This window comes from Notothenia rossii (genome assembly GCF_949606895.1).
Source record: "Notothenia rossii genome assembly, chromosome: 9".
NCBI classification, from domain to species: Eukaryota; Metazoa; Chordata; class Actinopteri; order Perciformes; family Nototheniidae; genus Notothenia; species Notothenia rossii.
This window is the reverse complement of record NC_136907.1, coordinates 32,479,381-32,502,715: the sequence shown is the minus strand read 5'-3', so window position 1 is coordinate 32,502,715 and position 23,335 is coordinate 32,479,381. Positions and strand designations below refer to the sequence as shown.

At 40.9% G+C, this 23,335-nt stretch overlaps 2 protein-coding genes across 3 annotated transcripts in view; both read right to left on the bottom strand.

Annotated features, from left to right (window-relative positions):
• Positions 1-23,335, bottom strand: part of opcml (opioid binding protein/cell adhesion molecule-like) — a 641,537-nt gene that overhangs the window by 396,930 nt on the left and 221,272 nt on the right. The window lies entirely within an intron of this gene.
• LOC307020346 (uncharacterized protein) lies at positions 77-6,287 on the bottom strand. 2 transcript variants are annotated; one of them, XM_079651643.1, is made up of 3 exons: positions 3,137-6,287; positions 2,478-2,767; positions 77-2,349 (listed from the first exon to the last, which is right to left on the bottom strand). In XM_079651643.1, the coding sequence occupies exons 2-3, from the start codon at positions 2,765-2,767 to the stop codon at positions 168-170; spliced, it is 2,472 nt and encodes an 823-aa protein (XP_079507769.1). In that variant the 5' UTR covers positions 3,137-6,287; the 3' UTR covers positions 77-167. The 2 variants fall into 2 exon arrangements, with proteins under 2 accessions (XP_079507769.1, XP_079507770.1); XM_079651644.1 differs by lacking the exon at positions 3,137-6,287 and having other exon boundaries at positions 2,478-2,953.

The following is a 23,335-nucleotide window of genomic DNA, read 5'->3' as shown; positions in this document are numbered from 1 at the left end:
CGTACTGACCGCTTCTAAACTCATGCACGAGAATCGACGTAGTCCATAGCAACGGCGCGTCACTCTTAGTTCACTCTTAGTTCACTCTTAGTGATTTATCCTTAGTATGAGTAGGTCTCAGCGGCTTTGTGAATAACTTTTAGGAAAAAACTCCTACGGAAAATGTTTTAGCGCGAGTTAGGAGCACTCCTAGCGGTAAGATAAAACGCTTTGTGAATACGGCCCCAGATGTCTTTGTCAATCTCCAAGTGGCGTGAGGTCACTGACTTTTGAGGAGGAATCCCTCTCAAAATGTTCTCAAAAAGGTACAAAAGCACATCCTCTCTCAGTGGCCAGAAGAACCGGTTGACACCGGCAACGTGCATGCACTTTACCTGCACATGTGTGTCCATGACCTCCTGAATGACTCCTGGGTAAATATCTCCATCATATTTAAGGGCACACCACTGGCCAATTGAATCAGGACCCCACAGCCTTTCATTCTCTTTGCTGTTTCTTTTAGGTGCTTGAGGCAGCGAAGGGGTTGTTTGCTGAACCTCAAAACTAAAAGTATGAGTGTCATCACAGCGACACTCATAACTTTGTCTAGCGGTGCAAGGGCAACTTACATCTCGATACAAGATCTCTCCTGGTGCCCCTGTGACCACCTGGTGGATACGCATAGTTGAGGGCACTGCTGGCAGATGACTTGGCATCTTGTTAATTGCTTCATCCACCAGATTCTCTCCGATGTAGAACACCCTAACTGTTCCGCTGTTGACCAAAGCACTGTAGAGATGTTCTGCTGAAGGGATGTCATGACCTTGGCTAACAAGCCTGTCAGCCGTTCGCTTCAGGAGGCCTCCCACTCCATCTGGAGCACCCTTCCCATGGCTTGCTTCAAAAAAGTTCCATGTCCCCCTTTTGAAACCACGGTTCATCAGCTCTGTGCTAAAGAGGAAGAAGTTTCCCTTCTGTCTGTATTGCGTGCATGGACTGTCACTGAAGAAATGCACCACCTCGACAGAAGGATACGAGGCCTTCACTTCATCCAGGATGGGGGACAAATGTGCCCAAATGGCAGATGGGCCTTTCTCCTTTGATGCCGTAATTGTGCCAAAGCACATGTGCTCTGCTGTCCCACCAACATGAAGGATTCCTGTGTGGAGCGTTGCTTGCTTCTGGTTTGGGGCAAAGTGCATTGCCTGGATTTCTGCTGCAAGCTTACATGAGTAATTCTCCGAGAAATCCACATGAATCAAGCATTCTTGGTTGTTCATGCTTTTTCTTAATTTAGGGTATTGGGCGAACTGGCTTTTAATGTTAAATGTATGCTGTTTGAAATGTCTCAATTGGCCTTGAAACATCTCCAGCAGATCCGCCAACATTATGTCCTTTTTCTTCTTCAAAGTGATTTTCATGGGGACCTTGTCCTTTTTACCATCTTTGTTTTTCTTTTCTCTGATGACTGTTTCAGTTAACCACTGAGTGAGTTCGACATTTGCCTGAAGGTTAACTTCTGCTGCGATGGCAAACTCCTGTCCTTTGCAGTGGGGACACTCGTTGTACATGCAGTCCTTTGAATTTGGATTGCAGCTTATTGATGTTGTCAGGTCTTCCATGTCCACGCTCCTAATTAACTTAAGAGTGTGAAGCTTTTCAGCCAGAAAGGAAAGATTCTCATGAACCTTGCAAAGACAGGTTTGTCTGTCTGCAAGTGTTGGGTTAACCACCCAGAAGGGACGCATACGACAGAACAAGGAGTACGAGAGATTGTAATTAGGATGTTCAGTGAGAAATTTCCTGTGGAGGTTTCTCAGGGTATCATTTAAAAACCTCTTCTGTTTCTTTATCTTCCGCCTGGTGATTGTTTGTGCTTTGCCTGCTATCAATCGGCTGCTTTCATCTCTCGTCAGGTAAGCAATGACGCTGTCTTGAATTCGGTAGCATAGGCTTCGGTACTTTATATTGCCTTCAGCAGGATTCTTGTTCCTCTTTCTGGAGATGTGTAGTGCTGTACGAACTTCTTTTTGTAATCCATACTTTTTAAGGATCTTCCCAGTTAGAATTTGTGACATTGCCTGCCTGTGTGTTCTCCTTTTGGTGGTGGCAAAGGCGTCCTTGATGTTGGCCATGAGGGCATGATGAACAAGCAATGATCTCCGCACTTCGCCAGAAACAGGGACATTGTGTAGCAGTCGCCTTGTTTTTGATGCCGGGGACTCTGAGACCGCACAGCGTCTTTTGAGTCTTTTGCGTAGTTTGTCTGTTGTTTTTTTTTGTTTCCCGAGCAAATGTTTCAGTTTTTGTATTTCTCTGTGTAATTTTGAGTGTTCTCTCCTGACCTTTTTTCTTCCAGCTTCTTTATGTCTGAAATAAACAAAATAAATTACGTTACAGATAATGTGCTGTGTATACAGCATATTAATGGAAACCTTCTACTTTTTTTCTTGTTGAAAACATAAACCTGTTTCTGTCTTGCTATCATAAATCTCTACCTTGTTTCCTGAGGTTGATGGACAACTTCAACTTGGCCGTCTGGACTGTCTGGTGGTGTAGCTAAGTTGTCAAGCCTGTGTTGTCTTTCTCTGCTTCTCTGCTGTGCCTTCCTCCAATAGGCCCTCTTGCTTCTTGTATCTCTGTCACTCATCTCTGCCACTGTTTTCACCTTCCCTTCTGATCTGAACCTGTGCCATGCCTCTCTCTGCTTCTCTAAATATGCTGCCTTTCTTGCAGGATCAGCATCTTGACGAGCCCTGTATATCCGCTGTTTCTCAGCTGCTGACATCTATTTTAAATAATTGGATAAAAAAGTGTGTTGAGACATATGTAGAATGATAATGCTGTGTAATGACGTCTACATGTCATACAAATTGTCAACTAGGTTACCTGTCAACTGAGTTACCCAGTACTGAGGTAACTCAGTTGACAGGTAACCTATTTGACAATTTCCCTATTTTGACCCATCATTTCAATGGTAGGCCTTGCCTGGATGACCACATGTCATTTTCTTGAACAGGTTAACATCACATTTTAACATATCATTGAATTAAAATCATTAAACAACTTTAAACCATAACAATGTACGTAACATTGTTGATGGTCAATTAAAATACAATTATACATAGAATATTGTAAAAAATTAGAGGACACTCACCACAGTGTGTTCAAAATGTCAGCCAAAGAGGAACATGGCATCATGTGATGCTGGTGACATGGTATTGGGACAAACCATTTTAAAGGGGGGAGATTTGTTAGTAACATAGTTGACAGAACTTTTGTGGACATTCATATATTAAGATATTTTTAATTATTTAAAGGAGGAAATCAATTAAAAAAATATGATTATTCTTTAGTATTTAGACTTTTGAAATAAATGAATAATAGTTTTTATTTACTTAAATGGTTTTTATTCATTATTTTGAAACCAAGACACCCTCAACTGAAAAACGGACATAGCAAAAACTGTCAATTTAAGAACATCCTGACACATTTCAAGCTAAATTAAGCATAGGATGCACATAATGTTTGTGTGATATTATAACATGCTTTCCATTAATAGGCAAAATATGATATTTTTGAAGAAAATAGAAATTATAATTATCATCAATTGACATCAATGGACATGGAATGTACCCTAAATTGTAGAATGACTCAACTACAATCCAAAAAAACAGGGGAAGCCTGGCTTCCCTTGGCCTCCAGGAGAAAACGCCAAGTTCAAGGGATAATTTTCACCCACCTCTAGCTCTTGCCCTGCACTTGTATGTGAGCTGGTTCTTCCACCAGCTCAACACTGTCCCTCAACATGAATGCAGTAGGCTGGCTGTATATCTGAACTCTCGCCCTCATCATTCTCTTCCTTTTTTTCTCTTGCCTTCTCGGCCCCACCTTTTTCTTTTAGTTTTCTTTGATTTGAATCCATGTTTTTTCATTCTCCCTGTCTGTCGCGGCGTCTAATCCCTTCTCTTTGTGTGTGGTGGCCGGTCTTTTTTTTCTTCGTGTGTGATTATTTGACAGATAAGAACCACACAACTGCATTAGCGGCCGCTTTCGCCCTCTGTCGGCCGTCAGCGCAACTTAAATGATGATGTTAAACAGTTTTTTTTAAAGGCCCGGCCGGCCGTTCTCCAGATTCTACAGATGGCCAGTCCGCCCCTGGGCGCAGCCGTAACGTGCCCGTAACGCAACGCAGACGGACCCGGTGGAATCTAGGGGTTACGCATCCGACCTGGAAAACTTTGCAGCCGATCTCATTTGTTACAGTATACCGTCCACCAGGTCCTTATTCAGAATTTTTATCAGAATTCTCTGAGTTTTTATCAACTTTGATAATTAAAACAGATAAAGTAATTATCGTAGGTGACTTTAATATTCATGTTGAAAATGGGTGAAAATGAAAGAATGTATCCCAAGATAGATCCTCATAATGCGGGTAGAGTCCCCTGCCAACTCCCCTTGCATTCCTCCAGACTCAGAAAAAGTCTAAGTCAACTTTTTGGAGAACCATGGAAAATGGGTGAAACTATTAGTCGAACCGCATAATCCTGCGTTATCCGACCATTTTTTGGTAACTTTTTAAGTACTGCTACTAGACTACAAACCATTAGTCAAAAGCTCCTGCGGCAGAAACCTATCTGTTAGTGCTAGTGCCAAATGTAAGGAAGAGATTCCATCAATCCTTAACTCAATAGAATGTCTGCATGTAGGGGCAACACACTCTCACTCCATAAACGTCCAGGAGCAACGCTTGGTCAGGTTCCCGTGGCGTGCAGTTGTGACGCTCCTAGGCTCCTTCAGACGCAAATAGCTTTCAACTGATTGCAATGTATTCCCATCTGCGGCGGGATTTGACGCTCATGGAAGCACGGCATTCGTTTGTGTCGGCTGCCCTTAAAGGCAATGTGAGCGTCCATTCCCATTGGATAACGGAGAATTGTACACCCGGAAGTAAGTATTCCCCTTAATGTCAATTGATTTTAGAGTGATATCTGCACTACTCATCGCATAAAAAACACCAGATTATTCTTGTTAATTACACAACATTGATTGGTTGAAATTGTGTGCAATGCTTTTGTATTTTTCCCCTTCGATTCGAAGAAACAAATATTTTTTTGGAGTAAAGGATGGAAGAAGACACTACACTACCCAGAATCCCCAGCTATCGTTTAGGACTACACCATGTGCTCTGTTTGACAAACCCCATGATTAGTTCTCAAGCTCTGTGATTGGTTGACCTCCAACTGAATTCCATATGAAAAAAAACGTTTCGTAAAAGATAAAATCATACTTTATTCAGCAGTGCTTGCTTTACTCTTTGAAAGTCATCACATGAATGCATTGTAATAAATGGTTCGGCTGCATTAAATATATTACACATCTGTCATAGTTCTTTATTTTTATTTATCTACAGATATCGGGCTCAGAATAGACCGGAAACTATTCTTTTACTTTTCAGTTTGAATTTCACAATAAAGTTAGTAGTAATATTTTGTTTTGATATTATTATTTTTTATTAACTACTAGAACGCTGGGTCATGCTAAGACCATCTTTTCTGTGTTGTTGTGGGTTTTTTCCATCGCTTTTGTGTTACAAATATCAAAACAATAACTAAATATATCCGTCGTAAACTAAACCGTAAACGGCAGTATATTTTATTTTGTTAACACTGTAAACTTGACAGCTTTTTAACCCAAACCACCCACTGGTTAAAGCACGTTATTATACGTTTAGAGTAATACGATGCAGGTAGATTGTGTTGCTTTTTAATGACTGTTTAAAATGCCTTTTTCTTAATGTCTTTTATTATTATTAACTACTTGTTGCTAGGGACGCTGCTATCGGTATTATTTCTGTTATGTTGTGTATGGGTTTAATGGTATTATCTTTATTGCTACCCCATTCCCCGTCAATGTATAGTGTTGGTCCACAGCGCAAACGTATAAGTTTAACAAAATCTGCATCTAAAATTGTGGCATAGATAGCCTACGTTAGTTTCCCCTGTGCAATTCTCCATTTACTCAACAATAACACATAATTATCCTTGTGTTTATTTATTTGTTTGATTAATAAACACGTTGGAGTCCGTCAAGACCGAGGGTCGGAGCAGCTAATTTGCTTTAGAGAATATTACACCCGGAAGTAAGTATTCTCTCCGCTTCGCTTGACAAACCCTGTGATAGTCCTCAAGCTCTGTGATTGGAGAGTGTGCTCCGAGGGTTACGCCGAGCGTCGAACAGCACTTGAAATGGGATGGAACCACGGCAGACTGTCCAAAACTGGATTTGAACGGGTCCACCGCGTCCCCCCCTCCCCCACCCCGTCCCCAGAACTACACATGCTGGCTATTGTGTTTCGCAACAGGTTCTCTATCTATGGCACGTCTCTACTGGGAATTGTAGTTTTAAAAGACGTTTTTGTATTTCCCATGATAAGAAGTTGCCAGTATCAAACTTTGTACATCCCTGGAGGTTTAGGGGATAGGAAACACTCAAATGTAAAACATATAATTAATAAATGGGTGAAAATTGCTTGTGCCCATAATGGGCAGCATTAATATATACCCACATGCCAGCTAAGGTCAGAAGAGCTTTATTTAATAGCTGGTCTTATGTCTGTGACCCCTCCTGTTGTTAATTGATAAGCCTGAAACATGCACTTGTCAAGGTTCAGAGGCAAATTTTGCAAATATGACAGTAGCCATCGATCATCTTAAGATAAGATATACTTTATTGATCCCAAGTTGGAAACATTTGCGTTACATCAGCATGTGTAACAGTTGTAAATATGCAGTGGTGTTTATTTGTAAATCATTTAGTATAATCACACAAATTCTGTGTTTTATATTTAATAATTCTGTGTTCTTTATTTATTGATTTTTCAATACCTGACAAGGCCGGAGATGAAATATCTACATACATCTTTTAAGAGTATAATACATATGTATAATGTCAGTAAAAATAAGTGCTTCAACATAGTTAACATTGCTGGAGGTATGCACAAATATTGATAGATGTCTTGTAATGCACTATTGAGGAACCTGCGACCCAAGTTTGTCATTCATTGCATAACTACACCGTTTATGTATATGATATGTCAATAAACCTTAGAAAATCTTGAAATCTTGAGGGATGTGCAAAATAGTCATTATATACAGTCTTTAATTAACTATTAGTAGAGAATAACGAGTAATGAATATACTTTATAGGGATCCTATTAATATCTAATAATAAAAATAATGAAATTCAATAACATGCTTTAACCACTAGGTGTCCCTTTCTATCAGCTGTGCACCTTTATGGTGTAAATACAGCCTATCTACCAATAGGATCAAATATAAAAGAACTGCCAAATTAGTGTTGATATTGCAAGGAGACGTATTGTGTGAAAAGAAATGTAAGATGTTGTTTAATTGCTGATATATTTGTGATCCACGTCACATTTTCAGTGTTGGCGGCAGTTCCTCATGTTTGTCTAGAAGTCTTCTCATCAGGGCTCTATACAGATGTAGCACTGAATTTCGGACTCCAGCTTACAGCTTCTTGCCTACGGCCTGCCAAAGACCAGTATAGAGGAATGTTAAGCCCTCCCACTATTTTCCAAGAGGGCGTTGCCAGATTTTCAATTTCAGGTTTTAACCAGGAGATGGCGCTTCATTCACAAATACAGAAAGACAAGTTTCATAGACTTTCAGTTGTGTTTTGAAGAGCATTTGAACACATCAATATTTTAGATCAACTAAAGTATATCTAATCTTGTAATTCAATAATATATAGTCTTTATATATTAAATAATCATAATTATAATGTAAATGTTTACATTACACTTCTTTATTTGTTATGCTCATACTTTAACCTTTACAATCGTTTGCTTTAATATGCAGTATATGTTTATGTTTGCTTCCTCCTGCTCCCTTTCGGACACATACTGTATGATTTATTATTATTATTAATATGAAGATATTATTAAGATAAGATAAGATGTTACTTTATTGATTGAACATTTTAGTTTAGAATGTGCTGTCCCACGGTAATTCAGAAGGCTCACAGGTCACATTCCGACCATTATTTAAAACAATAGGTGCTTTCACACCGTCTACAGTTTGATTTGTATTGAGGGAGCTCTGTCAGTTTTCGAATTACCCATTTGCTTTCGGGGAGCCCTATTTTTCAGAGCACATCCTGCTACTAAATATGTCACACGCACGCTCTGTTGACTGGCGCAGCAGCGCGGATGCGATCAATTGCTATAAAAACACTCTTCTACTAATACAGACGGTGTCACTATGCCGGCGGATGTGGCCGTTGTTGAAGCCTCTTCAGGCTCCGCATCGGCAGGCCTCTCCCTCGGTGTGGAGCTGTCAAACTCGACCCTAACGCCGCTTACAGCCGGCCAACTAAAAGTTGTTTTCCGTTCACGTTGTCATTTTTAGACTCCTTCGCTTCTTTGCTTGTGAATCCAAAAGCTGTGACGCTTGGCTGTTTTCGTTTTGCCATATTTTTTTATTACACAGCCAGAGTTAAAAAAATATCAATATGAACATTTCAAATACCGCGCCGGCATCACCGCCATAACCATAGCAACGTAAGTAAGAATGCAGCGCCGCCACGTACAGATGGCAACACCCAGACATATTCACAAATATAAAACAAATATTCAGTAACTGTAATGAACAATAACTATTATTTATTTCAAGAACTGTTATTTACAGAAACTCAACATTTCTAATCTGTGTGACACAAATATGCACGATTGTTTTGGGCTCCCCCTATTTATCTCAAAGTCAGCAATTAAGGGAGCTCCCTCCCTCTTCGGGAGAGCCAAGCTCCCCCTAGCTCCCCCCCATTTCGAACAGTGTCTGTGGCTGAATGGCCAGCGATTAGTTGCGGCGCATTTATCATAGGTGATCAGAGCTAACTGCCTGCCGTCAGATTTCATTTAAAAAAACAGATCTGATTTTAAGAGTATTTCTGCGCTCATAAAGAACGATAAGAATAAGAATAATGCGTATTGAACTGGTTTCATTAATTAGTGAGTTTATTTAACACTAGAACCGCCAATCGGGTCAATTTGTGTGATGTGTGTTGTGTGTGCAATGTAACTTTTTTTCAATCAAATATTAAAGTCTCCCAGTCCGTGACTTTTCCTGAAAGTGTGTTATGTAGCACCCTATGTTGTTAAAAATTGCATTCTAATAGCGGGATTTGACGGGTTTAGGTAGGCCTATACAAAAACCTCTGGCGGTTCTAGTGTTAAGGTAATTAGGTACAGTAGAAGCCCTTTTTTATCAGTAACGAATTTAGCAGTTGAACATAAAAGTCAACTAACTGAGGGTCACTTGCAATGGCAGTGTTGTGTCTAACTGTAAGCTTGTCACTCAGAGTAACCTACCGTTAATTTAGCTGCTGGAGAAGAAAGATCAAGGGGGGAGGGGGGAGGGGGGAGAGAGCTGTGGTTGATGGGCCATTAGTTGTGTAAATACACTGCTGAGAGCTGCCGTTTCATTCAGACTGTTTAAAAAACTGTAACAACGGACTATTTTTCTTAGCGGATGCATGTCAATTTAAATCAATACATACAACTATTTTTTAAATCAATACATACAACTATTTTTTAAATCAATAAAAACATTTTCTAAATCCATAAAAGCATTTCAATTAATATTGGGAGTCATGTCGTTACTTTGTTGAGAATGTGGCCGTGTAATAAGCGGGATAATTTGCAGCGACTTGTTCCTTATGGGGAAAATAACACCCGTCATGTGTGTGTAGAGGTGTGTGTGGTTAAAACACTTTCATGAAGTGAAGGAATTTCCTTCTATAAAACAGCTGTGGGCAACAGTGAGTGTCACGGACATGAATTCATAGATCAAGGCAGACTAGTGCACACACTCTCCTGTCCTGCCAGTCGACACGCCAGTTCTAAGCCGTGTCCCTCACTCCTCACATCCCAAGCATCCCCACAAGTGTATTATGTTGTTACATCGTTTCAGATGTTATGTTTCAGTTGTGCTCTGTCTATGTTCAGTGATGCGAACTTGTCACCTTTCGGCGAAATTCGCCGTTTTGAATCCAAAATAAGTCGTTTGTGTATTTCATGTAGATCTGCAATACAAATATTTTTGGGGTATGGGGGGGGCTGGGACCCGGAGTAATCTGCGGCCGTGAGCTGTTATGTGCCATCATGACACGCATGGTGTTCTTTTTTTATATATTATAATGAAGTACGAGCTGTGTGCTCGAGTCTTCCTGCCTGTCGGCTCTGCTCATGGATGTATAATAAGGCTCTGCTGCTCCGAGATGATGGTCTAGCTTCAGCAGCTACATTACCTACGGGTGTGTTCGTTAATATTAACTGTGCGTCCGGAGTCACTGTGGCACAGACTGGACCGCTGGTGAACAGCTGTTAGAACAGGCTGTTCAGGTGTTCAGAGCAGAGCTCCCTGTCGGAGCGGCAGAGCGTGATGTGAACTGAATTTTTTTTCTGTGGCAATATTATTTAAGGAATCGTTGAGCTAGCTAGCTAGCATACATTGTCACTATCTGCTAACGTTAGCTTTAGCCTTCTATTTCTAATCTAATTTTCATAGGCTATAAACAGAGGTGGTATTAGTATATATATATTGTACTTGAGTAAAAGTAGAAGTACTCAGATCTTCTACTTGAGTAAAAGTAGAAGTACTCAGGTCTTGTACTTGAGTAAAAGTAGAAGAACTCAGATCTTGTACTTGAGTAAAAGTAGAAGCACACAGATCTTGTACTAGAGTAAAAGTAGAAGTACTCAAATCTTGTACTTGAGTAAAAGTAGAAGCACACAGATCTTGTACTAGAGTAAAAGTAGAAGTACTCAAATCTTGTACTTGAGTAAAAGTAGAAGCACTCAGGTCTTGTACTTGAGTAAAAGTAGAAGCACACAGATCTTGTACTAGAGTAAAAGTAGAAGTACTCAGGTCTTGTACTTGAGTAAAAGTAGAAGTACTCAGATCTTGTACTTGAGTAAAAGTAATAGTCCCAGAGTGTAGGAATACTCTGTTACAGTAAAAGTCCTGCATTCAAAATGTTCCTCAAGTAAAAGTAGAAAAGTATTATCATCAAAATATAGTGAAAGTAGCGACAGTAAAAGTAGTCATTGTGCAGATTGGTCCATTTCAGAATAATATATATGATATGTTTTATAATGATTGATCATGAAAGTGTTCTCAAAGCTGGTAAAGGTGCAGCTAGTTTGAATGACTTTGTATACTGCAGGGTAGCTTGTGGATTTACTCCAGGTGGAACTAAAGTCTGATTTAACACTTGATTATATTTCACTTAATTAATCCAGATCTGTGAAGTAACTAAAGGTATTAAATACATGTAGTGGAGTCAAAGTACAGCATGTACCTCTGAACTGTAGTGGAGTAGAAGAACAAAGTAGCAAAACATTGAAATACTTAAATAAAGTACAAGTATCTCAAAATTGTGCCCAAGTATAGTACTTGTTGAGTTTATGAACTTAGTTACTTTACACCATGTGGCTATAAAGATAAAAAGACTTAAGCCTTGCACAGAGGTATGAAAATACATTTTCAAAATGCTCAACAGTGCTGCCAAATTATAAACTGACTGCTCCACAATTTAAAATAAATGCTTTTATATATTTCTATTAGATGTGACTCTTTGGCGTTTCTGTTATTATTAACACTGCTGCTTTAGTTGTTCTGACTGCTAAAATCCTCTGTCATTCTGTGGGGTGGGGGAGCCGGGGGCTCGGATCCTTCTCACCTTTTTCATACCTGATGAGTTTGCATCCCTGTATGTTAAAAAGCCTCAGTCACCTTAATTCATGTAATAAAAACATCTCAGGTCAGTAACACTCAAAGCTAAATGTGCAATACCATGTTCAGCTATGTTACTATTTATTATGTTATTGTTGTTACATCAGAAGATGTACATATTGAAATGATTTCTTAACTTACAGTAGGCTATTTTTTACAATGTGTGTTGGAAGGATTTATTAAATTACTATGAATATTGTCATTGTTGAAGGCTTTTAGAGAAGGGTGAACTATAAGCCTTTATTACATAAAATGTTATACCTAAAAACATAAAAGCCACAATAAATAAGTCACAATTATTGTAGTTATTTTTACCTCCCGTATTGCTTTCAACCCACCAGCTTTTATGGTGTTGTTACGTCACTAACTGTAAGCTTGTCACATACAGTCTATGGCAGGGGTGTCAAAGTCAAGGCCCGCGGGCCAGATCCGGCCCGCGAATGAATTATCTTGGCCCCCGGGATGATATTTGATTAGTATTAGAACCGGCCCGCAGGCCACAGCCGCCTGCTTGTGTTTTGCACGCACCAAGACTACATTTCCCACAATGCAACGGTAGCCCGCGAACTCACTGCAGCGCCGCAAGTGGGCCTCGGCTTCGTTAGTCATCAGCATTCAGGGCAGATGTCAACTTTCAGCAACCCCGCTCCCCAATAATGGCTAAACGGAAGGTGGACGGTGAGAACAGGGGGTTTAAAGCCAGGTGGGAGGCAGAGTACATGTTCACGGAGGTAAAAGGCAAAGCTGTGTGTCTTCTGTGTGGAGAAAGTGTGGCCGTAATGAAAGAATATAATCTAAGAAGGCACCATGAAACGTCTAAGAAACACAAAGACAAAGACAAGAATATGGACATGGAACAAAGGCTACAGAAGGTGGAAGAATTAAAACGAGGTCTTAAGTCCCGGCAGGCTCTGTTCACAAAAGCCAAATCACAAAGCGAGGCTGCTGTCAAGGCTAGTTTTATTGTGGCAGAAGAAGTTGCAAAATCAGCCCGGCCCTTTACAGAGGGAGAGTTTATCAAAAACTGTATGCTTAAAGTTTGTGACACGGTGTGCCCAGACAAAAGGCAGCTATTTTCAAACGTGAGCCTGAGCAGAAACACCGTTGCTGAACGTGTAGACCAGCTTTCCACCAATCTAAAAGAACAGCTTGTGGAAAAGGGAAAAGATTTCATCGCATATTCACTTGCTGCGGATGAGAGCACCGACACAAGTGACATTGCCCAGCTGTCAATTTTCATTCGTGGAGTTGACTCCAGCCTGGGCATAACAGAAGAGTTTTTGGCATTACGTCCTATGCATGGCACATCTACAGGACAAGATCTGTATGAAGAGGTATCCAGATGTGTAAATGAGATGGGGCTGCCTTGGGGAAAACTCGTGGGATTGACAACAGACGGAGCACCCGCGATGTGTGGACATAGGAGTGGATTGGTGGCAAGAATACGTGAGAGGATGCGGGACGAAAACGTCACAGGTGAGCTGACAGCTTATCACTGCGTAATACACCAGGAGTCGTTATGTGGCAAAGCCTTGAAAATGGATCATGTAATGAGCATCATAACGCGTGCAGTTAACTTCATTAGGGCCAAAGGTTTAAATCACCGCCAGTTCAAGGCATTTCTGGGCGAGTTAGATACAGAGTATGGTGACTTGCCCTATCACACGGCTGTGCGATGGCTAAGCCAAGGAAAAGTGCTGCAAAGATGTTTCGAGCTGCATGAGGAGATCTGTCTGTTCATGGAAAGCAAAGGGAAAGACACAACAGAGCTCCGAGATGAAACATTTATGTGTGAAATGGCGTTTCTGTGCGACATCACAAGCCATCTGAATGCGATGAACCTGCAGCTGCAGGGACGGGGGCGTGTCATCTCTGATATGTACAGTACAGTGAAGGCGTTTAAAACCAAGCTGATCCTGTGGGAGACACAGATGCGGAAAGAAAACTTGAGCCACTTTCCCAGCTGCCAGACAATGAAAGAGAAGCTCTCTACCGCTGTGTTCCCGAGTGCAGAGTTTGCTGATAAACTCAACATACTTGCCGCCGACTTCCGACGCCGATTTGCTGACTTTGAAGCTCAAAAAAGCAGGTTTGAACTGCTCGCCAATCCTTTTGGAGTTGACGTGGAAAGCGCACCAACAAACCTGCAAATGGAGTTGATTGAGCTCCAGTGCAATGACACACTGAGGGAAAAATATGAGAGAGTGGGTGCTGCTGAGTTTGCACGTTTCATCCCCGACACATTGCCTCAGCTGCGCATCCAAGCTGCTCAGACGCTCTCTATGTTTGGCAGCACATACCTGTGTGAACAAATGTTCTCTTTGATGAAGCTAAACAAAACATCACACAGGAGCCGTCTTACTGATACACACCTTGAGTCAATCCTGAGGATTTCCTCAGCTCAGAGCCTGACCCCGAACATTGATGAACTTGTACAAAAGATGGGACACCACCAAGTATCAGGCTCAGCCTCAGACAAGTGAGCATCACAGAGCATTAACTTATTTTTAGTTTTTAATTCAGTTAAATTTTTATTTATTTTTATTTTTTGTTTCTACAAGACATGATTTTTCTTTGAAAGAAGTATTGTTTTGTCTGTGTGCCATAGATTTTTGTATTTTATTTATTTATATTTATTTTTCAGTTAATGGATTGCAGATAAGAGCCATGAGAAAGAATACAACTGATTTTATTTTTATTTTTTTATTTTCTCATTTTACTATTTGAAAGCATGGGAGCAGCACAATATTGCATTTTCAGTTTATAATGCATGCAATTTCATTTATGCATTTATCTCGATATTAAGGAGCATATTTTATTTTTGAAGGACATTAACTTTTTTGCTGTTTGCCTGTTGAAAATGTTTTCCCTTTAAATAAATGACAGAGCCATAAGAAAATATTGCTTCATTCATTTAATCATTAAATAATATACGATGCACTGTGTTAGGTCTTGGTTCAATAGGTTATGTGCAATCATTTTAATATGTTTTAATAAAAATTGAACCAGTCCGGCCCTCGGCTTGTAGCAAATTTGTTTTTTTGGCCCTCTGATGCATTTGACTTTGACACCCCTGGTCTATGGTCACTCAGAGTAACTTAATTTAGCTGCTGGAGAAGAAAGATCAGAGGGGGGAGGGGGGAGAGAGCTGTGGTTGATGGGCCATTAGTTGTGTAAATACACAGCTGAGAGCTGCCGTTTCATTCAAACTGTTTAAAAAACGGTAACAATGGACTATTTTTCTTAGCGGATGCATGTCAATTTAAATCAATACATACAACTATTTTTTAAATCAATAAAAACATTTTCTAAATCCATAAAAGCATTTCAATTAATATTGGGAGTCATGTCGTTACTTTGTTGAGAATGTGGCCATGTAATAAGCGGGATAATTTGCAGCGACTTGTTCCTTATGGGGAAAATAACACCCTTCATCCAGATCAGGATCCCTCCGCTACACTTTGGGATCCTGATCGACCGACGAAGCTCCATTAAAATATACATATTTTTGGTGAATTACTGACTTTAGGCACGTTAATAACGTTTTAATGAAGTTGAATACAGTATATTCATATGTGTCAGTGATTTCATGTCAATTCGGCGAACATAAACATAAATGATCGTGGTGAAGATGATGATTAAATTAGGATTAAAAATCGAGAGCCGGGCTGCATTTCCTCCCATTCGTTTTTTTCGAATAACAAAATTATTTTATAAATCACGTACCAATCACGGCCCTCGCGTTTCAAACTGTCTGAAATGAATCGTTACATCTGTAAATAGAGAAATACGGCAGATATGTAATATTTAATGCAGCCGAACCGTGTATTACAATGCCGTTATGTGATGACTTTCAAAGAGAAAAACAAGCACACTCGGAATAAAGTATTATTTTATTTTTAAAAAATGTTTCCGGTCTGTTTCCGGTATTCGTTAATGACGATGTGATGTGAGATGTGAGACTGGAATTGCACAGGGGAAAATAACGTATCTATGCCACAATTTTAGATGCAGATTTTGTTATATAACTAATACGTTTGCGCTGTGGACCAACACTATACATTGACGGGGAAGGGGGTAGCAATAAAGATAACACCATTAAACAGTTACACAACATAACAGAAATAATATCGATAGCAGCGTCCCTAGCAACCACCTTGGTAACAATGAAAACGTTGTATGGACACAATTTCCTGAAGTAATCTTCGTAATAACTAGCAAACTAAAGATCATGTACATCCACTGCACACATAATCTGAAAAAACAACTCCTATTTCTCGCATCAAATGACATCAAAACGCATTTTAATGGCCAAACTAACTTTAAAATAGGCATTTTTCACCGAGGATAAAACAAAGTTCGGCCATGTTTTTTTTTTCTGCAGGGAGAAATTTGAAGATCACGTGACAGACGCCAGCCATTGGAATAAATGGAATGCAGTTGGAGGTCAACCAATCACAGAGCTTGAGAACTAATCACGGGGTTTGTCAAACAGAGCACATGGTGTAGTCCTAAACGATAGCTGGGGATTCTGGGTAGTGTAGTGTCTTCTGCCATGATTTACTCCGAAAAAATATTTGTTTCTCCGAATCGAAGGGGAAAAATACAAAAGCATTGCACACAATTTAAACCAATCAATGTTGTGTAATTAACAAGGATAATCTGGTGTTTTTTAGTCGATGAGTAGTGCAGATATCACTGTAAAATCAATCGACAGGAAGGAGATTACTTACTTCCGGGTGTACAATTCTCCGTTATCCAATGGGAATGGACGCTCACATTGCCTTTAAGGGCAGCCGACACAAACGAATGCCGTGCTTCCATGAGCGTCAAATCCCGCCGCAGATTGGAATACATTGCAATCAGTTGGAAGCTATTTGCGTCCCTTTATGAAGCTGAAGGAGCCTAGGAGCGTCACAACTGCACGCCACGGGACCCTGACCAAGCGTCGCTCCTGGACGTTTATGGAGTGAGAGTGTGTTGGTAGGGAGGAAACTTGTACAAAATGTACACCACCCCAAATTGATCATGTTGTTGATAGTGCTACAGATGCGCTGCGAATAAAATTGGACTCTGTTGCTCCTATGAAAAAGAAGAAAATAAAACAACAGACTAGCTCCATGGCATAATGCCGAAACCCGCAAAATAAAGCAAAAGTCGAGACAACTTGAAAGGATATGGCGTTCCACTAAACTTGAAGAATCTCGTTTAATTTGGCATATTGCTCTCAATGAATATAAGAAAGCACTGGGTAAAGCGAGAGCAGCCTACTAATCTTCATTAATAGATGGGAATAAGAATAATGCAAGATTTCTTTTCAGCACTGTAGCCAGGCTGACAGAGAGCCACAGCTCGATTGAGCCTTCTATTCCCATAGCACTCAGTAGCAATGATTTTATGTGCTTTTTTAACGATAAAATTGTTACTCTTAGAAACAAAATCAATGACCTTTTGCCTTTGACCAGTATGTTATCAACAGCTCCCGGAAATGTAAGTTCTAATATTACACTAGATAGTAAACTAGAATGCTTTTCAGCCATAAACCTTGAACAATTAAATTCAATGATTCTTTCTTCTAAACCATCAACGTGTATCTTAGACCCGATTCCAACTAAGCTGTTAAGGAAGTTTTTCCATTAATTATCACTTCTTTATTAAATATTATGAATATGTCTTTATTATCAGGCTATGTTCCACAATCATTTAAAGCAGCAGTGATAAAATCTCTTCTTAAAAAGCACAACCTCGATCCAGATGTTTTAGCCAATTATAGACCTATTTCTAATCTCCCATTCCTCTCAAAAATTCTTGAGAAAGCGGTCGCAAAACAGTTGTGTGTTTACTTAAAAAACAATGATTTATTTGAAGATTTTCAGTCTGGCTTTAGAACACATCATAGCACAGTGACAGCCCTGGTTAAAGTCACAAATGACATTCTAATAGCCTCAGACAAAGGACTTGTCTCTATTCTTGTCTTCCTCTATCTCAGTGCTGCATTTGATACTATCGACCATGATATCCTATTGCAAAGACTAGAGCACTTAGTCGGCATACAAGGAACTGCTTTAGGCTGGGTTAGGTCCTATCTATCTGAACGCTCTCAGTTTATACGTGTCAATTATGAATCTTCCATGCAAACCAAAGTTAGCCATGGAGTGCCAAAGGGCTCAGTGCTTGGACCTATTTTGTTCACACTATATATGCTTCCGCTAGGCAATATTATAAAGAATTATTCTGTACATTTCCACTGTTATGCGGATGATACTCAACTATATTTATCCATCAAGCCTGATGAAATCAATCACCTAAATTTAACTTAAAAACGTGGATGACCTTCAACTTTTTGATCTTAAACACGGCTAAAACTGAAGTTATTGTACTCTGCCCAAAGAATCTACGAAACATACTATCTAAAGATATACTAGTTATGGATGGCATTAATTTGGCCTTTAGTGAGACTGTAAAGAATCTTGGTGTTATATTTGATTAGGATTTATCCTTTAACGCCCACATAAAATCAATCTCACGGACTGCCTCCTTCCATCTACGCAACATTGCCAAAATTAGGCATATCTTGCCTCAAAACGATGCAGAGAAACTAGTCCATGCATTTGTTACTTCTTGGCTGGATTATTGTAACTCTTTATTATCAGGGTGTACCAAGAAATCAGTTAAGTTGCTTCAGTTGATTCAAAATGCTGCAGCACGTGTACTAACTAGAGTTAGGAAAAGGGACCACATTACTCCTGTTCTGGCTGCCTTACACTGGCTTCCTATAGAACACAAGATATAATTTAAAATTATTCTTCTCGCCTACAAAGCCCTTAATGGGCAGGCGCCATCTTACCTTAAAGAACTCATTATACCCTACTGTCCTACTAGGGCATTGTGTTCCAAGAATGCACGGTTGTTGGTTGTTCCTAGAGTCTCTAAAAAGTACAATGGGAGCCAGAGCCTTTTCTTATCAAGCTCCACATTTGTGGAATCAGCTTCCAGTTTGTGTTCAGGTGGCATATGACAACGGTGCCAACATGAAGGGTAAGAATAAAGGTGTACAGGCTAGGTTGCTTCAGCAGAACCCAAGAGCTTTTGTGTCCCTTGTGGTGCTCACACCTTACATCTGGTGGTAGCTGATGTTGCAAAGAGCTCACCAGATGCTATAGGCTACTTTGGGTATTTAACAAAGTTGTACAAACTCTTCTCGGCCTCCACGCATAGATGGGACATCCTGCTGAAACATGTCAAAACAACCCTGAAATTGTGGTCAGAGACCAGATGGGAAAAGCAGGATAAAAAGCATTGAGGCAGTAAAGTACCAGGCTGGGCAAATCAGAGAGGCTCTTCTGGAGGTGAGGGAAACAAGTGCAGACCCTGTGGTCAGAGTTGAAGCCCAGTCTTTGGCTGAGGAGATTGGATCTTACCGTTTTGCCATTTGCACAACCATATAGTATGACATCTTTTACAAGATCCAGCATTTGAGCAAACTGATGCAGTCAACCTCCATGCAGTTGGATGTGGCTGTCGACCAGCTGAAGAAAACAGGAGATTCCCTCACCTGCTACAGAAGGACTGGATTTTCTGATGCACAGACAACTGCAAAGGAGATGTGTGAGGAGATGAACGTGGAGGCTGTTCCCAAACAAAAGCGGTTGAGATCCACAAAACGGAAGTTTGGTTATGAGTCTCCAGATGAGCATATTGATGATGCACAAAATGGAAATCACATTTTTTAATGTGGTTGTGGATACAGCCCTCTAAAATCTTGCCTAGGGCAGCAAATTGGTCAGGGCCGGCCCTGGCGTCGTAGGAGCGCTTAGCGAGAGCGCGTTTGTTTTGGATTAGGTAAGCCGGGTAACTCAAACATATCCAGGATTCGTAGTGCAGGCCTCAGGAAACATACTGTGTGAACCAAGGACCAAAGGTTACCCAATTAGCTGTTTATGTGTTTTTGTGAAGGAAGCGCCATCTCATGGTAAAATCCAAGAAATGGGCGGGTCTACAGTGGAATCTAGCAACGCCATCTAAGGATTATTGAAAATAATTTCTATGACTATTAACATATTCTGTAGGTGTGTGACAACTTACTTACAGCTCCTGTCTACATCTTAAACCCACTCAAACACTCAGTAATGTTACGTTTTACAATACAGTGCATAAGCAATAAAGGTACGATATACCTCAACTTTCATACTTTATATCAGTATAGTGTTATCAACCTGACCCTAATTTAAGACATAGTGTTCATCAGGATTAAGATGAAGTCTACTGAAACAACGTAGATCATCTGATTGAGTTTGCCATGTCTGTGTGGCAGCATCAGCAACGAAAAAACAACAAACATGATGTTGAGCTATGATATCAAACCTTTGATATTGTGTTATTCATTCACACAAATATCAGTCCATCACTTAAACTCCAGCATATCCAGCACATTGTTTGTTTTTAATACTAGTTTTTGTCGTTGGGGTGGCAGAAAATAGATACTTTAACCGTTTAGCCAGTGGCGGCTGGTGAATCTTTTTCCAGGGGGGGGCAAACACGTGAATTCCCACGTGAATCCTACGCAAAGCTTTATAAATGAGGCCCCAGGTCCGAGCACTTTTACTTTCAGCTTTCCCTCCAGTTTCCTCCTCTCAAACAGTGTTTCTTTAAAGGCAGTTTTCCATTCATCCCCTTCCCTTATTATCACCAGATGATATGCATTTCTAAGATCTAACTTCTTAGCAAAAGATCTTAGCACCTTGTAACTGGTTGAAAGCTGATGACATAAGATGATGGTAATGTTGTTCAAACCATGGTAGTCGATGCAGGGGTGAAGTGACTTGTCCTTTTTTGCCACAAAGAAAAATCCAGCTCCAGCGGGAGAAGAAGAGAGTCGAATTAATCCAGCGGCTAGTGAAGACTCCACATATTCCTTCATCGCCCATGTCTCTGGAGCAGATAGGGAATATAGACAACCCCTGGGTGGTGAAGAGCCTGGTAACAAGTCTATAGCACAATCGTACACACGATGAGCGTACACACGAGGTGGCTCTGGCCTTGTTAAAAACCTCCTTAAGGTCATGCTAACACTGAGGAACCTTGGAAATGTCAGGGAAATCAGAATCTTAAATGTCTTGAATTACAGGGACAGCTGGAGGGGCACCCAGGGAACATTTGGACGGAAAACTGGTATTTAAACATTCCTTACACCAAGCAATAATCTTGCCAGTGGACCAGTCTACGTGGGGGTTATGTAGGGTAAGCCAGGGGTATCCCAAAATGATTGGGTGTTCGGGGGACCGAAAAACATGAAAGACGAGAAGCTCAGTGACCTTCCTGGAAACTTAGCTGAAGAGGTTGGGTGTGGTGAGTTACCCTAAAGAGAAGACGCCCATCCAAGGCACTTGCTTCCATTGGTCTTGGAAGGGGGAAGGCCTCAAGTTTCAGCTTCTTAGCCAACTCAAAGTCTATAAAACTGGCATCTGAGCCAGAGTCTACCAAAACAGGATGCCTGAGAACCACAGAAGACGAAGAGAGAGTGACATTTGGGAGACAACGTGAGGGACTAACATTAAGTGTAGTGCGGCTCACCAGTGCCCTCTTCTTTACTGGCGAGCCAGATCTTTTAGTCAGCGACAGTAGGCGATTGAGTGTCCCCGTTCACCACAGTAGAAGCACCTCCCCTCCCACAGGCGGCGCTGTCGCTCTTCAGGAGTCAGCATGGGCTCCTCCGGAACAGCAGGGGGCGACAGAGGCGAGGCGCTGTAGACGGAAGCCATGGTCCTGGGGTGATTCCATGAGGAAGAAGAGCTGGGTGAAGACTGCCTCTTGTGGGAGAAACAGGGAATCGCAGTCGCTCTCTCTCTCTCTCCCTCTCTAACAGTCGCTTGTCAATCTTAATAGTCAATGAAATTAGGGAGTCCAAATCAGCTGGAAGCTCAAGAGGAGCTAACTGATCTTTTAATTTGCCGGACAATCCATAAAGGAAAGCATCAAACAATACTGGTTGGTTCCAGTCACTGTCCCCTACCAGGGTACGGAACTTGATAGCATAGTCAGAAACCCTCTGTTTACCCTGGCGCAACCCAACGAGTGCTCTGGCTGCCTCCCTCCCTTGTGTGGTGTGATGGAAGATATTGGTGAAGGTCTCAGAGAAGAGATCGAGGGAGTCACAAACAGGAGACCTTTGCACCCACTCTGCCATCGCCCAAGCCTCAGCTCTGCCAGAAAGGTGGGAGATGATGTATGCCACCCTTGAGTGCTCAGATGGGTAGCATGCAACCTGGAGCTCAAAGTGGAGGCCGCACTAAGCCAAGAAAGCCCGACAATCACCGGAATCCCCAGAAAACCGCTCTGGTCGGGAGAGGTGAGGAGACAGGTTCGGATTTGGAGACTGGACTGGAGTAGGATCCACTGAGGAAACAGACAGAGTCCATGCTGGCCAGCTCCTACTATCAGACACAAGTACTGGCACAAGCAAAAAATAGGACTCAAGAGCACAACCAGGCAAAAAGGTTTAGTCAAGCGTTTAATCAAAAAGGCAAAATACTGCAGGCCAAAAAATAACAGACTGGAAGCAACGAAAAACAACCAACTAAGTTGGTGGAAAAAGACTATTGCAGCAACAACAAAACAACCAACTAACTTGGTAAAGACGCTTAACAGGTAGGACTGTAGCTTACTTTTAGGAGAGTCTCTTGGAGCACTTCATGCAAGACAGCTAAGACGAACTGGCACTGACCAAGGCAACAGCACAGACTAAACACAATGGAGAGGAGTAATGATTAGGGACAGATGAGGCTCATTGAGACCAGGCAGGTGATTAACAGGGAAGGAAAACACATCAGGTGAGGGAGTGAGGCGATCAGCCAGGACCAGGATGTGACAGTCGGCTCTTTTTTTCGAGCAGACCGTTGCTTAGGATAGCAGGCCGTTGCTAAGAAGGATGCTCTGCTCAAGGGACTATGTGCAGTCACATCAACCCACAGAAAGTACTCCGGTAAATGTAACGTCTGCTGTAGCCAAAAAAAAAACGTTTTCCTTCATCAGAAAATCACGTGAAACAAAACTCTGGATTCATGCTTAACTGTCTCCAGTAAAGAAAATACAAAACTGAACAATAAATAGCACAAGAAAGGAATGGACAGAAAAATCAGCAGAACAAAACAGGACAGGAAGTAAACGCTAAATCAATTAATAATTTTAATCAATATTGTGAGTCAAGTCCTTGTTTTATTTAGCATGTAGCGATGTAATACGCAGGATAATTTGCAGGAAAAAGGTCATTAATAAAAAGATTACTTCAGGTTGATTCAAAATCTTGTGTCGGGATCCTGCTCACCCTATCGGTGTTCTTATCCGTTATATAATTTTTCTTTAAACTAGCTGAGCTACCACACAATGGTTCCACATGTCCCCGCAAACTGCACAAGCATCTCAGATTAGGAAACAATAAACAACACACTTCTTATTCTCCAAATTATCATTTAACATCTGACATCAAACATTTGCGTCACAATGTCTAGTCAAATAGTTTTTTTTTTTATAATAATGTGGTG